Source organism: Taurulus bubalis, assembly GCF_910589615.1.
Source record: "Taurulus bubalis genome assembly, chromosome: 1".
In the NCBI taxonomy this organism is placed as follows: domain Eukaryota; kingdom Metazoa; phylum Chordata; class Actinopteri; order Perciformes; family Cottidae; genus Taurulus; species Taurulus bubalis.
This window is the reverse complement of record NC_136589.1, coordinates 1,870,067-1,889,188: the sequence shown is the minus strand read 5'-3', so window position 1 is coordinate 1,889,188 and position 19,122 is coordinate 1,870,067. Positions and strand designations below refer to the sequence as shown.

Here is a 19,122-nt window from a genome sequence, read left to right as displayed (position 1 = left end):
ATACAAAATAAACTGAATTGAATTGAACAATTATATTTTAATTATATTTCAAATAACATCGTGTTGTGATGATGTCCAATACAGAAACTATTGAGAAGTAGCAAAACATGCATAAAACCAGTCTAGCTTCCTTTTGTAAATGAGGAACATGACGCACCTCTAATTACATAGTAATTATAAACTCCGCAAATTCTGCTGGGACTGATGTCTGACAGTTGAATTGCTACAATGCTTTAAATAGGGAGCTGATGAGGTGTGGCCATTAAGGCACAATGCTCTAATTATGCTGATGGAACTGGCACAGAAGAAAAGTGGCTGTTGGAATGTTTCGGAAGAAGATCAAAAATCCAGCCCTCTCCAAAAATGCAAAGTCAGAGGAGACTGGCCAGACTGGTACCTCACAGAACCACTTGTTACCACAGAGGTGTGTAGAAGAGCATCTCACAACAACAGGTTCAACATTGAAGCAGACGGTTAAAGAAGCAGAAACCACACCGGACAACACGGACCTGAGGCTACAACTGGAACGGCGCTCCAGAATTGTTATTAATTCTGGTCACATGACATCATTCTGTCCATCCGGGGAGAGGGATCCTCCTCTGTTGCTCTGCCTCAGGTTTCTTTCTGTTTTCCCTGTGAAAGGGTTTTTACTATCTTTATTTTTTTAGTTTTTCCTGATCCGATGTGAGGTCCCGGGACAGGATGTTATGTTACAGACTGTAAAGCCCTCTGAGACAAACTTGTATTTGTGAGGTTGGGCTATACAAAACAAACTGAATTGAACAATTATATTTTAATTTAATTCAAATAACATCGTGTCGTGATGATGTCCAATACAGAAACTATTGAGAAGTAACAAAACATGCACAAAACCAGTCTAGCTTCCTTTTGTAAATGAGGAACAGCATGTGACGCACCTCTAATTACATAGTAATTATACATTTCGCAACAACAACAACAACGTACCCACCCAATTTCCTGATTGGCAAAGTTGTAAGGTCATTTTGGGTCACAGATACACACATACTTAGGTAGGTTACAGAGACGTGTCTGTTAGTGAAATTCAAAGTTGTAAGGGGTCCTTATTAACGTTTTAGTGAAACGTTCGATCGCCACGGCCAACCTCCGGAGTTTGTGTACGTTCTTAACCTTAACGGTGACTTTAATGGTGACACACAGCTTCACCTGTCAGGTTCAGCAATAGAACAGGTCAAGAAGACCAACAGCTGTCTGGTCTGAGCACATTGATGGCATTGTCACTAGAATGGGAAGGAGCACAGCTATGACCAGAAAGTGCTTTACTTATTTAACACTCTATTGTTTGTCAGGTGTTACAGAAGGACATAAACAAACCACAACTGGTTAAAAACCGAGCTGTCAGATTAGCACTCCAGTGTTCAATAAGAACTAATACAGCATATATGCATCTCGCCTGTCATGGTTCTCAGTGGAAACTCTTCTTCACTATAACCTTCTCACGTTTTTCAGGAAGGTCGTATTTAATCAGACACCTGAATATTTCTTCAATCAGTTACAATATAAATCTAACAGACATAACCATCACACAAGGAACGCTAGTTTAGGTCACTTGATACCTCCAACCCCAAGAACAAGCCTCCTCAAACTCACTGTTATTTTCTGTGCAATTACTGCTTGGAATTCACTTCCTCCTCATATAACTCACACTGGTAATAATCTGTCATTTAAAAAACAATTAAAGGCGCATCTCAGGACATTAACCACTAGACGTTTTCCTTTGCTTTTTAGTCATCTGATTTTCAAAAACACTCCATTTGAACACACAATCAATAACAACAGTTATCTTTCTGGTATGATCAGTTCAAAGTGTGGTTTCCCCCGTAGTTCCTAGCAATTTGCTAATAGATTCCCTGAGATCATCAAATACATTTCAAATAACATCGTGACGTGATGCTGTACGCCATGTCCAATACAGAAACTATTGAGAAGTAACGATACATGCACAAAACCAGTCTAGCTTCCTTTTGTAAATGAGGAACAGCATGTGACGGACATCTAATTACATGTTAATTATAAATTCCACAGCAGGAACATACCCACCTCAGACCCCAATTACCTGGGAGTGTTGTCTATTGTCTGTAACATTCTCAGGTCACAGGGTTGGCATAGTGCCCGTTGATCTTTCCAATACAGGAGTTCACAGGTTTTTCAGAGAGGGTAGTGCTGGTTGTTTTGGGGTTGTTTGTGGTAGATGTTTGGGATAGTCGATGCAATTTCAGTATTTGAAGACTAAATGAGTTGCCAGCGTTGGATGCAGGCCTGCGGGTACGAGCTCTTCATCGCGGGCCGGGACTGCATGCCGGGGACGGGTGAGCCACGATGCTGCCTAAATACCTCCATACCGACACGACGGCAACAATCTAAAGCGTCTGGAAAAGTAATAGAATAATAGAGGACAAAAGACGTCTATTAAAACTTTTACAATTTAAAAAAATGCAATTAAAAAAACATGACATTGTATGGAGTCATGGTATTTATTCTTAAACAGTGCTTTTTGAGGGGGGGTAAAACAGCGCCCCCTACTGGCACATCAGTAACATGTCAGAGTTTCCAAAACCAAAACCCACAAAACAAAAATATATTCAGATGTGAGTGAAAAGCTGCTAAAATCAGGACATATCCTCTCACAGTGGGGAGATCATGCGCTCAGAAGCGTGCATCTCTCTGTCTGTCCATGGCTAATTTAGCAGATTACAGGCTCCATCACACAAATATCTTTTGGGAAATTGTATGACTTTAAGCTTAAGGACCTCTCCTGGGCCCTATTTCTCGTAGCTGGCTTCCTGAGTTAGCGGGCTAATTTTCGGGATAAGATGACGTAGGTCAGGCTTTTCGGTTTCTCGAAGCAAGCTTTAATAAATCACCATAGCAACACATCCAAAAATGTTAACCTGCTCCAGCGCAGGCTTACTGAACTTCACTGGATAAGCTGGCCACTCCCACCGGACAAAAAAGGCAGCTCCCTTCCTCATTGGTGAAGGAGCGATATTAGTTATATCAGTTTAATAGGGAGAGAGTTCGATGCAATTTCAGTATTTGAAGACTAAATGAGTTGCCAGCGTTGGATGAAAGCTCTTTCATCAGCACAACTGTAAAATAATGTGTCATCGGGGTTGGGGCATTGCCCATTGAGCCGTCCATTACAGAAGTTACCAGCATGTGTCCTGGTAGCTTTAGTAGTCGTGGTTGTTGTGGTGGAGAAAGGGCTGAATAGTTTTGGAATAATCACAACAGTTGCAGTCGTCTGAAGACCAAATGTCATGGCAGCGTTCCAGTGTGTGTCCTGGTAATTTGAGTTGTTGTGGTTCTGGTGGTGGTAGTGGGAAGTGTAGTAGGATAGGCACAACAATTGCAGCATTGGCTTCAGATTAATTTAGTCTTGCAGTGTTGGAGGTATGGAGGCTACTCAAGGACAATCTCTCTCATCCTCGTCTTTTTAGGCTTCAGCTGTGCAGCTTTAGATGCGTGTCGAGGTGTGGCAGCCGGAGAACAACAGAGCGCCATCTTGACTGCTCACATGGGCCACCTGGTGGTTGTTGGTGTGCACTGCAGCTAGAATGAACACATCAGTCCCCCCTTCCTCTCTCACACCTCAGAGCACCTTCACTGCTCTTCTAGGGCTGTGAACACATCGAGGACGGGAAAGGCCGCTACACCTACCTCCATAGGACCAAACTGAAGATCGACGGGGTGGAGCTAAATGACAACGCCTTCTACACCTGCACCCTGACCTTCACTCTCGGGGGCATGAGGGGATCCGTGTCGGAGACCATCGAGGCGTCGGTCTCAGGTGAGAATGGACATCGGTGCTTCACGGTGTCCACGACACTAGTGACCTGCACAAAGGTCACAGTAAAGGTCACAGCAGTAACAATCCATTTACAGTATATTCCTGTGATTACATGACCTCAACATCTGTATTTCACGTCTTTTCAGTTGTGACATCTGAGGCGCCACAAATCCGCGAACCGGCCAACGTGAAACTCACGGCCCAGTTGGGTGAGTCCCCCGTCCGCAGCGTCTTCTGTGCTGCAGATCAATTACCTGCCGGAGGAACCGACATGGACAGTCATGTGATACTTCAGTTTTAGATTTGAAATATTTATGTCAATGCATCTTCAGCGTATTATGGAACCAATGCACATCAAATGTGGTGTGTTCACAATATGTTGGATATAAAATAAAGGAAAACAAATGTATAACCAACCAAAAACCCTGTTGAAGACCTCTGCTGTGGAGCACTGCATCCAAATTCATCTTCACACAACACAATGCAGAGCCTAATGCTGAGTCAGTGTGACATTTACTGTAGTAAGTCCTAGGAACCTTAAGGTTAGAGGTTAGAAAACCAAGTCTTTAAGTAAGTAATCTGTGTTTGCTGCATTCAACTAAAGAGGGGAAAAACAATCAAAAACACTCCATTTAAACACACTATCAATCACGACAGTTATCTTTCTGGTATGATCAGTTCAAAGAGTGGTTTTCATCCGTAGTTCCTGGCCAGTTGCTAATAGATTCCCTGAGATCAACAATTGCCTGGATCCTGCCTGCAGCCTTGGATCCCTCAGGTTTCTTCCTGTTTTCCCTGTTAAAGGGTTTTTACTATCTTTATTGGGGGAGTTTTTCCTGATCCAATGTGAGGTCCCGGGACAGGATGTCATGTTACAGACTGTAAAGCCCTCCGAGGCAAACTTGTTTTTGTGATGTTGGGCTATATAAAATAAATATAAAATACAGAAACTATTGAGAAGTAACAATACATGCATAAACCTTTGCCTATGGCCCGTAGGAAAGAGGAAAATCTGATGATTATATTGCCGGATGGCGTTAGGGTTCAGAAGGATAATGCAACGTGGTAAATAAAGTCATAAAATGACTTGACCACCACCGGAAATACCCTAAAAAGAGTTCTTCTGTTCTTCTTGTCGTACGACGCCTACGTGGCGTACCCTCAGGCCTGTGCCGCCGGGTTCAGCCAGCAGGTGGAGGCGTTCGCCCTGCACACACTGCCCCAGGTGTTGGAGAAGGCCTGCGGGTACAAGCTCTTCATCGCGGGCCGGGACTGCATGCCGGGGACGGGTGAGCCACGATGCTGCCTAAATACCTCCACACCGACACGACGGCAACAATCTAAAGCGTCTGGAAAAGTAGTAGAATAATAGAGGACAGAAGACGTCAATTAAAACTGTTTCAATTAAAAAAAATGCAATTAAAAAACATGACATTGTATGGAGTCATGGTATTTATTCTATACTGGAGTTTAAGTGTTTTCTTGAATATTTAGCTTAACATTTGCAACAAGAGACGTCATTCACAGCAAACGCTGTGAATGATTAATGCATTGACTTCCTCATATGGGTTCATGTTCACCTCCTGCTTCTCAGCGGAGAAAACAAATTAGGTTCCTCTGAGTTTATTTGCCATTGTTGTAACGGTTAGAAGGAGTAGGACCCAGAAGCACGACTCACGAGACAGGTAGCAAAAGTGCAAGTGAGGGGACCTAAGTAGTGAAGACTATTGAGGGAATGCGCTACAGGTGAGACGGGGATGGGCCAGGTGCATGGAATGAGGGCTGATGAGGAGGGAGTGACTGATGAAGGGGGCTTGGAGCAGGATCTGAAATGACAGGACAGTTAGTAAACAGACAGGATGAAAACAACTAATAGAGAAACGTGTGGCGCTGAACCGTGACAACTGTACTGTTAGAACATCGTGGTGTCAGTGCTCGATTATTATCCCTTCTGGCGAGAGAGCACGAAGAGAAAGGAGGGCGGGACGAGGCACAGCCGTCCCTCTGCCCCTCCTCCGGGTTTTGGAAGGAGGTGAGGTATCGGATGCCGGTGAGGGGCAAGAGGGCGCTGTACCCCGAGAAGACAGCGCTGCTGAACTTGTGACGAGGTTCCAGGGAGAAGCTGGTGAACTGGTGACCTCTAGTGCTGAGAAATGGAAGCACTCAAACCTCTGAGATGAGGTCGTCTCCTGAAGCGAGTCGGTCCCCACAGACCTCCACGGTACAACTTATAATAAACATGAACATGTTCACAGCCTCGCTCTCTACGTTAAGCTACGTTTATCTACGTTTATCTATGTTTATCTACGTTTATCTATGTTTATCTACGTTTAACTACGTTTATCTACGTTTATCTACGTTTATCTACGTTTAGCTACGTTTAGCTACGTTTATCTATGTTTATCTACGTTTAACTACGTTTATCTACGTTTATCTATGTTTATCTACGTTTATCTACGTTTATCTATGTTTATCTATGTTTATCTACGTTTATCTACGTTTATCTACGTTTATCTACGTTTAGCTACGTTTATCTATGTTTATCTACGTTTAACTACGTTAAGCTATGTTTATCTACGTTTATCTACGTTTAACTATGTTTATCTACGTTTAACTACGTTAAGCTATGTTTATCTACGTTTATCTATGTTTATCTACGTTTATCTACGTTTATCTACGTTTAGCTACGTTTATCTATGTTTATCTACGTTTATCTACGTTTAACTATGTTTATCTACGTTAAGCTACGTTTATCTACGTTTAACTATGTTTATCTACGTTTATCTACGTTTAACTATGTTTATCTACGTTTAACTATGTTTAGCTATGTTTAACTACGTTTATCTACGTTTAACTATGTTTATCTACGTTTAACTATGTTTAGCTATGTTTAACTATGTTTATCTACGTTTAACTATGTTTATCTACGTTTAACTATGTTTATCTACGTTTAACTATGTTTAGCTATGTTTAACTACGTTTATCTACGTTTATCTACGTTTATCTACGTTTATCTACGTTTAACTATGTTTAGCTATGTTTAACTACGTTTATCTACGTTTAACTATGTTTATCTACGTTTAACTATGTTTAGCTATGTTTAACTATGTTTATCTACGTTTAACTATGTTTATCTACGTTTAACTATGTTTATCTACGTTTAACTATGTTTATCTATGTTTATCTACGTTTATCTACGTTTATCTACGTTTATCTACGTTTAACTATGTTTAGCTATGTTTAACTATGTTTAGCTATGTTTAACTATGTTTATCTACGTTTAACTATGTTTATCTACGTTTAACTATGTTTAGCTATGTTTAACTACGTTTATCTACGTTTATCTACGTTTATCTACGTTTATCTACGTTTAACTATGTTTATCTACGTTTATCTACGTTTAACTACGTTTAGCTACGTTTATCTACGTTTAACTATGTTTATCTACGTTTATCTACGTTTATCTACGTTTAACTATGTTTATCTACGTTTAACTACGTTTATCTACGTTTAATTATGTTTATCTACGTTTAACTACGTTTATCTACGTTTATCTACGTTTATCTACGTTTAACTATGTTTAGCTATGTTTATCTACGTTTAACTATGTTTATCTACGTTTATCTACGTTTAACTACGTTTAGCTACGTTTATCTACGTTTAACTATGTTTATCTACGTTTATCTACGTTTATCTACGTTTAGCTATGTTTAGCTATGTTTATCTACGTTTATCTACGTTTATCTACGTTTAACTATGTTTATCTACGTTTAGCTACGTTTATCTACGTTTAACTATGTTTATCTACGTTTAACTATGTTTATCTACGTTTATCTACGTTTAGCTATGTTTAGCTATGTTTATCTACGTTTAACTATGTTTATCTACGTTTATCTACGTTTAACTATGTTTATCTACGTTTATCTACGTTTAACTATGTTTATCTACGTTTATCTACGTTTAACTACGTTTATCTACGTTTATCTACGTTTAACTATGTTTCTCTACGTTTATCTACGTTTAGCTATGTTTAGCTATGTTTATCTACGTTTATCTACGTTTATCTACGTTTAACTATGTTTATCTACGTTTAGCTACGTTTATCTACGTTTAGCTATGTTTATCTACGTTTATCTACGTTTATCTACGTTTAACTATGTTTATCTACGTTTAGCTATGTTTATCTACGTTTATCTACGTTTAGCTATGTTTAGCTACGAATAGCTACGTATAGCTACGTTTATCTACTTGTAGCTACGTTTAGCTATGTTTAGCTACATATGGCTACATCATGCACATAATGCACATAATGCACATCATGTACATCACGTGCTCATGGGAGAGTGAGTCATGAGAAGAGGCCAAAGATGCTTTGCTCATCAGTTTGCATCAGGATGTGAACCGCAGACTAAAAGGTGGAGACTGAAGAACAATGTGGACGAAGAAGGACGCATCGTGAGTCGCTGTAAAATCGACATCCCATAAAAGTCGGGTTACAAGTCGCTACTATGTTCGGTGGGTGTCCCCGCTAGTTCCCCGCTGTAGCGCTGTGTTCTTATGAACTGTTGAACTTCCCCGCTGTAGCGCTGCTGCTAGTTCCCCGCTAACTTCCGCTAGCTCTCGCTAGTTCCCCGACAACCACCGAAGGTAGCGGGGCCAGCCCCGGCTCGACTTGGGCAGAGGGGATGCGGGCAGCAGCAGTGGGGAGCTAGCAGCAGCACTAGTTTCCTACAGCGGGGACAACGACCGAAGGTACTAACGGCTTGTAACCCGGCTTTTACGGTATGTGTGATAAAACGTGTAAATATGTGTAACATAAAGAAAATGCTTGAATGAGCTCAAGCAGCAAACTGTGAACTTTTCTATGGAAATTGGCTTTCAAAGACTTTACTTTTGTTATATGTTTGTCCAAGTTACATGTCATGCAGACAAAACGTGGCTATGAAAAGGAAGTTCTGAATAAAGTTGTTTAAAAGGGTCAACAGTTTGACGGCCCTTGAACGCATCATTTCTCAAAATAGGATCTGCTTTTCATTGATGTTTAAACTTGACTGATCACTGCAAAAGTTAAATTGAATGTCAGATATGGAGAGAGATAAGGACACTGATATTGTTTAATAAAGGTTTTATCTCAATCAGTAAAGATGTTCTGTTTTCAGGAAGAATAACATCTTATCACTTTAAAAATATTTAAATTATAAAACTGTAAATCATAGCTTGTTTTGTGAAAAAAGCCCCAAACTGCTGTAATTGGATGTATTGAACATCATAAGTAATACACAAGTGAAATATATGGTTTAGTACATGAGAAAACTAAAATGTCACAGATGTGCACAAATGTGCTCCAATGCAAATGTTGGAGTCCTCTCCTGAATGTTCTCTGTTCTAAACCCTCTAACTTGTTCTGCTTCACTTTATCAAAGTCAGCCTTTGCAGAGAGAATGTTCACATATTGAGTTATGATTTGGGTTAGAGAATGTTCACATATTGAGTTATGATTTGGGTTAGAGAATGTTCACATATTGAGCTATGATTTGGGTTAGAGAATGTTCACATATTGAGCTATGATTTGGGTTAGAGAATGTTCACATATTGAGTTATGATTTGGGTTAGAGAATGTTCACATATTGAGTTATGATTTGGGTTAGAGAATGTTCACATATTGTGTATGATTTGGGTTAGAGTTGGACCTTACAGCTGCATCATTTCAAAGTAATAATCATCCTGAAAGTGATTTTTTTATAAGCCTTTAAGCCATAAGCCTGAAACCTTTTCATTTTTTTTCTGTGTATCATCTTCATTTACTCTTAACCAGTAACATATAGACTGATGTTTACACATCTGAATAAAATCTCACATGTGTACCTTTTATTACAACACCAACTTTATTCAAACAGCCCTAGTGGTTGCAGAGATACACCCTTTTTAGTTTGGGGACGACATTTTCAAGGAAAGGGCCTAAAAATAGGTGGGTTTTTAAAAGGTTAGACGGATTGTCTGAAAAGTCTCAAGAGGTTGTGATGACTGAGAAAATCAAACTCTTTTTTGTTGTTGTTTTATTGACACAATTGGCACAACTGTCACTTTCCCATGAAGCGCTGAGGTCTGCTGGCCTACATTCAGAGCCCAAGCTCTACTGAACTTTTATTCATCATCACGGTGCAAACCCAGAGGGACTTTCTTCTTCTTCTGTTAAGTAGAACATTGAATGCAGGGTGAGAGGAAGAGAGGAAGACGAGGTGGAGACTGAGAACGGAAACCAGCAGCTCTTTAGAAGGTTGTTGCAGCGCCGAGCCTCAGCTCCCTAACTGGTGAGTTCAAGATCATATTATTATACTGGACAGTGGTTCTGTGGAAAATACTTTCAGATCGACTCAACTGTTTTATAGTATTCATATATATATATATATATATATATATATATATATATATATATATATATATATATATATATATATATATATATATATATATATATATATATATATAGTGGTTCAACAGAAATCATTTTTAAATTCTCAATGCTTGATTGCAGGGATTGCCATTAAAAGGTTGCGCAATTCAATATTAAGTTAAAGGTACCATAATCTTTGATTATTATAAATGTATACTACCATTCAAAAGTTTGGGGTCACTTAGAAATGTCCTTATTTTGCAAAGAAAAACACTGTTTTTTTCAATGAAGATAACATTAAATAAATCTGTATTACTCATACATACATATATATATATATATATATATATATATATATATATATATATATATATATATATATATATATATATATATATATATATATATATATATATATATATATATATATATATATATATATATATATATATATATATATATATAAAAATAATGTATGTGTATATATAAATAATGTATGTATATTCATGAATATCTTATGAACTGTTGAACTTCTATTCATCAGCATTTTTTATTTCTGATGCTAAAATGTGACTGGATTGTAAAACACATAATTCAGAAAAATTAAAAAATAAAAACGCTCCCCACAGAATTTGAGAAAAGCAAGAAGAGAATCTGGAAAATAAAATAAAAATGTCTTTAACAGGACCATTTCGCGATATATGAATAAATGAATGAATGAATATATACTTTATTAATCCCCAAGGGGAAATGTTTTTGTCGTCATCAATAGCGCCTTACAATTGAAGATACAAACACAGATAAAAGATCAAATATATAAAGAAGCAACAGGGATGAAAGATATATACAGTCATAATAAAAGTCAAATAAAGTCATATATATATATATATATATATATATATATATATATATATTTAAATATGAAATAGGATATATTCAGGAGAAAACTGTCCGTGGAACTTCCTGGGACTTTACTGGGAGTGTTGGGGCCCCGCCTTCCTTGGATCGCTCTCACTTCCCTTTACTGGGAGCGTGAGGTCAAGTGGGTTCAAGTGAGAGACGTCAGGAAATGTGCCAACCAAGAGAGTCAGAGCTGAGAACACTGAGCCATGCCGGAGGAATCCCCGGGGCTCCAACCAAATGTGACCTGTCTTTTCCCCCAAAGGACGATGGCAGCGGCTGGCTGGACCCTGCTGCTGTCTGCGCTGCTGCCTGCGCTGCTGTCTGCGCAGCCGGCTGCCGCCTCCACCGAGGCGCACAGTGAGTATTTGGGTACTTTAGTTGTATTACTCTTCTTGTAATCTAAAAGCTTCTGCTGCTAGAAATCATTTTTAAAACCCAGAAACTGGCTGCTCGACGAGAACTTTATGACATAGTCATGTATGGCATTGTTGATTTTGAATATTATTTGCTGACTCAAAGAATGAACACGATGGTTAAAGAAAACATTGACTTCCTTTTAGGGAAAAACACTGAATTACACATATTTAAGCTGTTGAATAATGAATAGAAAGTCACAGTGCAGGGATCCTACTGCTCCGCTACTTTTCCTGTTTATAACCATTTACAACTGTTTATAACCTGTGTATAACTATTCATAACAGTTTATAACGGTTTATATCGTTTATAAACCGTTTATAACCCGTTTGTAACATGTATAACTGTTCATAACATGTGTATAACTGTTCATAATGGGTTATAACTGTTTATAAACCGTTTATAACCCGTTTGCAACGTTTACAACTGTTTATAACCTGCATGTAACCGTTCATAACAGTTCATGACGGTTTATAACATTTATAAACTGTTTATAACCCGTTTGTAACGCTTACAACTGTTTATAACATGTGTATAACCGTTCATAACGTTTATAACACGTTTATAACGTTCATAACCATTTATAACCCATTCTCAACTGTTTATAACCTGTTCTATAACGTTCATAACGGTCATACCTGGTTACAACCTGTATATAACCTGTTTAAAACCCATCCATAACCCGTACATAATCCGTTTAAAACCCGTTTATAATCTGTCTATATCCTATTTAAAATTCTGTTTATAACCCGCTCAACGGTTAAAAACTCAACTGCACATTAATTGTTAGGAGTTCCCTTAAGAAGTGAAGCAAATGGCACTGCGCTTTCAGCAAATGTTTCCATAATTAAACAAGAGGATTATTATCTGAGATGATCCGGGTGGTTTCTACCGCACACAAATAGGTCAAAGGTGGCAAACACTCACAAGCACACCTTCACGGTCGAGTCTGCAGGAAGTCTCACACATGAAAGACGTCAGCATGTTGCCAAGGAAACCGTTCACTCGGTGTGAAGTTACGCAATGAAAACGAGCTTCAGAACGGACTTCATGAATACAGCAGCAGCTTCACTAGATTACTGCAAGTTAAACAAGGAATCAATAATGCCATCTGTCATAAGCCTTCAACACCCAGAGCTGGACATACATACCATAAACATGAGGTTATACATGCAGAGGGACATACATACCATAAACATGAGGTTATACATGCAGAGGGACATACATACCATAAACATGAGGTTATACATGCAGAGGGACATACATACCATAAACATGAGGTTATACATGCAGAGGGACATACATACCATAAACATGAGGTTATACATGCAGAGGGACATACATACCATAAACATGAGGTTATACATGCAGAGGGACATAAATACCATAAACATGAGGTGGTCTATGTGAGGCCTGATGTGCAGACACAGGAAGGTATTGCACATAAGCGGAGCTTCTTTCATAAGCACCTGTATGCGTCAATACATCATGACTTCCCCTCAGAGGGTTTAATACATGCTGGAGTTTCCCATCACAACCCACCAGTCTGCCTCCTCTATCAACCCTAAATGCACATATACATAAATGTAGTTATACATTTGAGAAAAACGGCACTATATATATATACACATATGTGTGTGTGTGTGTGTGTGGGTGTGTGTGTGTTCTCTACCTGCCTTCCTGCAGAGGTGACTTCCATTCTTAATCCCTGGGCTAGTTAACGTTAGTAACTTTGTAACCGCCGAAATGTCCTCAAAATGTGACATTTCTTCTGTGTTTTTGGTGTAATTTCATATTTGAGCTGAAATGATAACAACGGCGTTCGTTCTGCCGACCGTGTCGTTAAAACGCGGCATGACAATGAAAGTAAAAGCATGAGGATGCAGCGCTCACACAGAATCATAAAGGCTTCAGTACCTCTAAAGAAAAGAATAAAACATGTACCTTAGAGCAGTGCTGTACACAGCACTGTGCCATCAGGGTCTGATTTAATATAGAATATATCAAATTAAGTTTATGAATATACACTTATATGTTATTGAATATTTATTAAAAAACAATTTTTAAAGTATTTTTGAATGGATGCTAATTTTAAATAGATTATTAAAAAACCTCATGCCTGCAGCGCGTCACATGGCGGCCCGGTGCTGAAGTTGTTCGCTGATCTCTCCCCCAGACCTCAGCGGGGAGACGGACACCTACCACGTGAGCGCCGGCCACCTCTTCCTGCTCAGGTGCCTCTTAGTGGACGCCCATGCCAGCGTGACGTGGAGCCGGGGGGCGGGGCGCGGCCTGCCCCCCGGGGTGGAGGTCCGGGACGGGCTGCTGTGGTTCCTACCTGTGCAGGTGTCTCATGCTGGAGCCTACACCTGTGAGAAAAGGTATTCTTTCTTTCTGGCCGTCTGGCCTTCTGGTCGGTATCAGACAGTTATATTTAGATTAGTCAGTGGAAGTCAATATTAAAAAGTTATTTCACTGAAAATATTGAAAAATATAAATATTTGATTGAAGTTCAGAGAACTTGAAATATATCAGTGGCGGGCCGTGCATTTTCTACCTGGACCTTCTGTGCTGTCTGATATAGTTTACATAAATATGCGCATGACGGGATGCAGCGTCATTAACGGACAATACATGTAGTCCACATCAACAAGAACCATCACATTTAGTTATAACAAAACATGACAAAACAATCCAACAAAACCGCGGCACTTCATAAAAACAACACTGTGGCGGCGCTGCCCGTTTTAGGGCGGAAAATGTCCTCCTGACAGCGCAGTCAATATTAGGATCGTCACCGCCAAACATGCCCATAGCCCGCGAGGAAGGCGTCATCAGTAAATCCACCAGCAAGTCCGTTTCTCCTCCTCCTTCAGCCAGTGAGTGTTAAAAAAACCCGACAATGTCTTAACTTCTCTGACTACTACTAAGTTCTGCTAGCAGCTAGCTAGTTAGCTTTCTGTTGACCAATCACACGTCCAGTGCCAGCATGCAGGCGCTGGACATCAAAGAATACGCCCACATGTCAAACTAAAGATCTGATTGGTTGAAGACTATGACATCACGACAATATATATATATATATATATATATATATATATATATATATATTCTTTTTAATAAAAAAAATACATCAGTTTCCACAAATAATTTGAGTATTTGTTTGTTAGCATTATGCGCTACAACGCTAAACATGAAAGAGATCACGGATGTGGCAACAAAGATGGTCTAATCGAGCGAGAGCTCTTCAAAGACGGATGTTCTGTGCGCATCTGGAGAAGGACTGCAGCCACTCTGACCTCCTGCTGCACACTGATGTGAGACGGCTTATAGAGCTCTGTCCGGAGATACAGGAGTTTCTCCATGTTGTTAAACATGCAGAATACAACCAACTAAGAGCATGTCAATATGCTCACGTTTCTGAATTACAATTTAAAACGTGTGTCAATTGTGTGTTCCCCTGAAGGAGGGAGCAGCAAGACGTGGGACTGTAATGAGTCATTTTGATTTACTTTAAACCCTTGCGCTTTAATCATCGGGTAGGATGGACAATTTTTTTAAACTTTTGGACTTTGAATGGCACTTGCAGCCCAGTTATTCTTTAGTTATTTTGCACTTTCAGAGGCTTGATTGCTATGTTGAGTTACCTTTAAAGCCTTATTTGTACTTTTTCTTTACTTTTAAAGCATATTTGCACTTTAATTTGTATTACTATTTAATTTATTTGTTGTGATGATGTTCTGATGTTCAGATCTTGTTACTCAAATACATTTGAAGTTCAAATTCCAACATTTTGAGTTACTATTCTTAATTTGCTATGGGAAATAGTCATTAGATTAGTCGATTAATCGAAAAAATAGTCGATAGATTAGTCGTTTATGAAAGTAATCGTTAGTTGCAGCCCTAGAGTCAGCCTTTTCCCACATGAAAAAGATTAAGTCCAAACAGCGTTCCACCATGACTGATGACCCTTTGGTCTGCCTGACGCTGACTACCAGCAGCTGCTGTCCGGACTATGCAGCCCTGCTGGTTCCATGCAGTGAAGTCATCAGAGCAAAATGTAATGACCAAAAATGTACAGAATTGTATTGTGTCATAAGGGTTCATGCAGTTATGCAAGGTACACCAATATTGTAAATATAAAGTATACTCTGTATATTCATATATATATATATATATATATATATATATATATATATATATATATATATATATATATATATATATATATATATATATATATATATATATAAGCATTATTAATGTAGGTAGATCTTTTTGACTTGGTCATTTTAAAAGTAGCTTGTGAGCCAAAAAAGTGTGGGCACCCCTGCTATAGACCATCTCAGCCGTCTCACGGTCCTCTCCTCCTCAGGGACCAGGCCGGATCCCTGACGGTGACGTTCGGGGTCTCGGTGTCCAGGGGGCAGTGTCCCGAGCCGCCGGAAAACAAATCCATCGCCGTGGGAGTCACTGCATTCCTGTCCTGCAAACAGAAAGAGATCCTGAAGCTGAACAACACGAGGAACGTGCGCTGGGTGAAGGTACGTCAGGGCGCGTGACCTCTGCGTGACCTCTGCGTGACCTCCCTGTGACCTCCCTGTGACCTTGTCAACGCCGTCACAGGCCCGGTGACGCGTCAAAGAGGCCGTCTACTGTATGAATCATTGTTTATATTCCTCATTTCTGGTTGAAAAACTGATTTTTCTTTTGTGATTTGATAAGTGCAACACTGCCCCCTGCTGCTGCACACGTCAGGTACACGTGCACAGCGTGTACTGACCTGGCATCATACTACTACTACTACATACTAGTACTACTACATACTACTACTACTACATACTAGTACTACTACATACTACTACTACTACATACTAGTACTACTACATACTAGTACTACTACATACTAGTACTACTACATACTACTACTACTACATACTAGTACTACTACATACTACGACTACTACATACTACTACTACTACATACTAGTACTACTACATACTAGTACTACTACATACTACTACTACTACATACTAGTACTACTACATACTAGTACTACTACATACTAGTACTACTACATACTAGTACTACTACATACTACTACTACTACATACTAGTACTACTACATACTAGTACTACTACATACTAGTACTACTACATACTACTACTACTACATACTAGTACTACTACATACTACGACTACTACATACTACTACTACTACATACTAGTACTACTACATACTAGTACTACTACATACTAGTACTACTACATACTAGTACTACTACATACTACGACTACTACATACTAGTACTACTACATACTACTACTACTACATACTAGTACTACTACATACTAGTACTACTACATACTACTACTACTACATACTAGTACTACTACATACTACGACTACTACATACTAGTACTACTACATACTACTACTACTACATACTAGTACTACTACATACTACTACTACATACTAGTACTACTACATACTACTACTACTACATACTAGTACTACTACATACTAGTACTACTACATACTAGTACTACTACATACTACTACTACTACATACTAGTACTACTACTACATACTACTACTACATACTAGTACTACTACATACTACTACTACTACATACTAGTACTACTACATACTACGACTACTACATACTAGTACTACTACATACTACTACTACTACATACTAGTACTACTACATACTACTACTACATACTAGTACTACTACATACTACTACTACTACATACTAGTACTACTACATACTACGACTACTACATACTACTACTACTACATACTAGTACTACTACATACTACTACTACTACATACTAGTACTACTACATACTACTACTACATACTAGTACTACTACATACTACTACTACTACATACTAGTACTACTACATACTACGACTACTACATACTAGTACTACTACATACTACTACTACTACATACTAGTACTACTACATACTACTACTACTACATACTAGTACTACTACATACTACTACTACTACATACTAGTACTACTACATACTACTACTACTACATACTAGTACTACTACATACTACGACTACTACATACTAGTACTACTACATACTACTACTACTACATACTAGTACTACTACATACTACGACTACTACATACTAGTACTACTACATACTACTACTACTACATACTAGTACTACTACATACTACTACTACATACTAGTACTACTACATACTACTACTACTACATACTACTACTACATACTGCATACTACTACTACATACTAGTACTACTACATACTACTACTACTACATACTAGTACTACTACATACTACTACTACATACTGCACACTACTACTACATACTACTACTACTACTACATCCTACTACTACATACTAGTACATACTACTACTATTACTACTACTACTACATACTACTGCTATTACTGCATACTACTACTACTACTACTACTACATCCTACTACTACATACTGCATACTAGTACATACTACTACTATTACTACTACTACTACTACATACTACTGCTATTACTGCATACTACTACTACTACTACTACTACTACTACTATATGCTGCATAATACTAATACACACTACTACTATATACTGCATACTACTACATACTACATACTAGTACTACTACATACTACTACGACAAACTACTACTACTACTACATACTGCAAACTACTACTACATACTACTACTACATACTGCATACTACTACATACTACTACTACAGACTGCATGATGCTACTACTACTACTACATACTACTGTTATTACTGCATACTACTACTACATACAACTACTACTACTACTACTACATACTGCATACTACTACTACATACTACTAGTATATACTGTATACTACTACATACTACATACTAGTACTACTACATACTGCATACTACTACTACATACTAATACTACATACTGCATATTACTACATACTACTACAACATTCTGCTTATTACATACTACATACTACTACTACATACTGCATACTACTACTACATACTGCATAGTACTACATACTACTACTACTACTACTACATACTGCATACTACTACTACATACTACTAGTATATACTGTATACTACTACATACTACATACTACTACTACATACTGCATACTACTACTACATACTACTACTACATACTACTACTACATACTGATGATGTGTTCTCACAAAAAGGATACATTTCACAGTCTGTTGATCTAATAAACTGTATTGTTACATTACTATATACTACGACTACATACTACGACTACATACTGCATACTACTACATACTACATACAACTACTACTACTACATACTACTACTACTACATACTACTACTATATACTAGATACTACTACATACTACATACAACTACTACTACTACATACTACTACTACTACATACTACTACTATATACTAGATACTACTACATACTACATACTACTACTACTACTACTACATACTGCATACTACTACTACATACTACTACTACATACTACTACTACTACTACTACTACATACTGCATACTACTACTACTACATACTGTATACTACT

General features: G+C 38.3%; 2 protein-coding genes across 2 annotated transcripts in view; both read left to right on the top strand.

Annotated features, from left to right (window-relative positions):
- Positions 1-1,941: 1,941 nt before the first annotated feature.
- On the top strand, positions 1,942-5,171 carry LOC306743408 (uncharacterized protein; the record flags this gene model as incomplete). Its single annotated transcript, XM_079225911.1, has 5 exons — positions 1,942-1,967; positions 2,297-2,348; positions 3,658-3,829; positions 3,976-4,038; positions 4,995-5,171. 5 exons carry the CDS (start codon positions 1,942-1,944, stop codon positions 5,120-5,122), a joined length of 441 nt encoding a protein of 146 aa, XP_079082037.1. The 3' UTR covers positions 5,123-5,171.
- A 6,221-nt stretch (positions 5,172-11,392) lies between these two features.
- il1rl2 (interleukin 1 receptor-like 2) overlaps positions 11,393-19,122 on the top strand; it is a gene marked incomplete at its 5' end in the record, with an annotated part of 18,509 nt that continues 10,779 nt past the window's right edge. The window contains 3 exons of the mRNA XM_079225868.1: positions 11,393-11,483; positions 13,717-13,921; positions 15,916-16,084. Coding sequence (XP_079081994.1) covers positions 11,393-11,483; positions 13,717-13,921; positions 15,916-16,084 — 465 coding nt within the window. The remainder of the gene's footprint in view (positions 11,484-13,716; positions 13,922-15,915; positions 16,085-19,122) is intronic.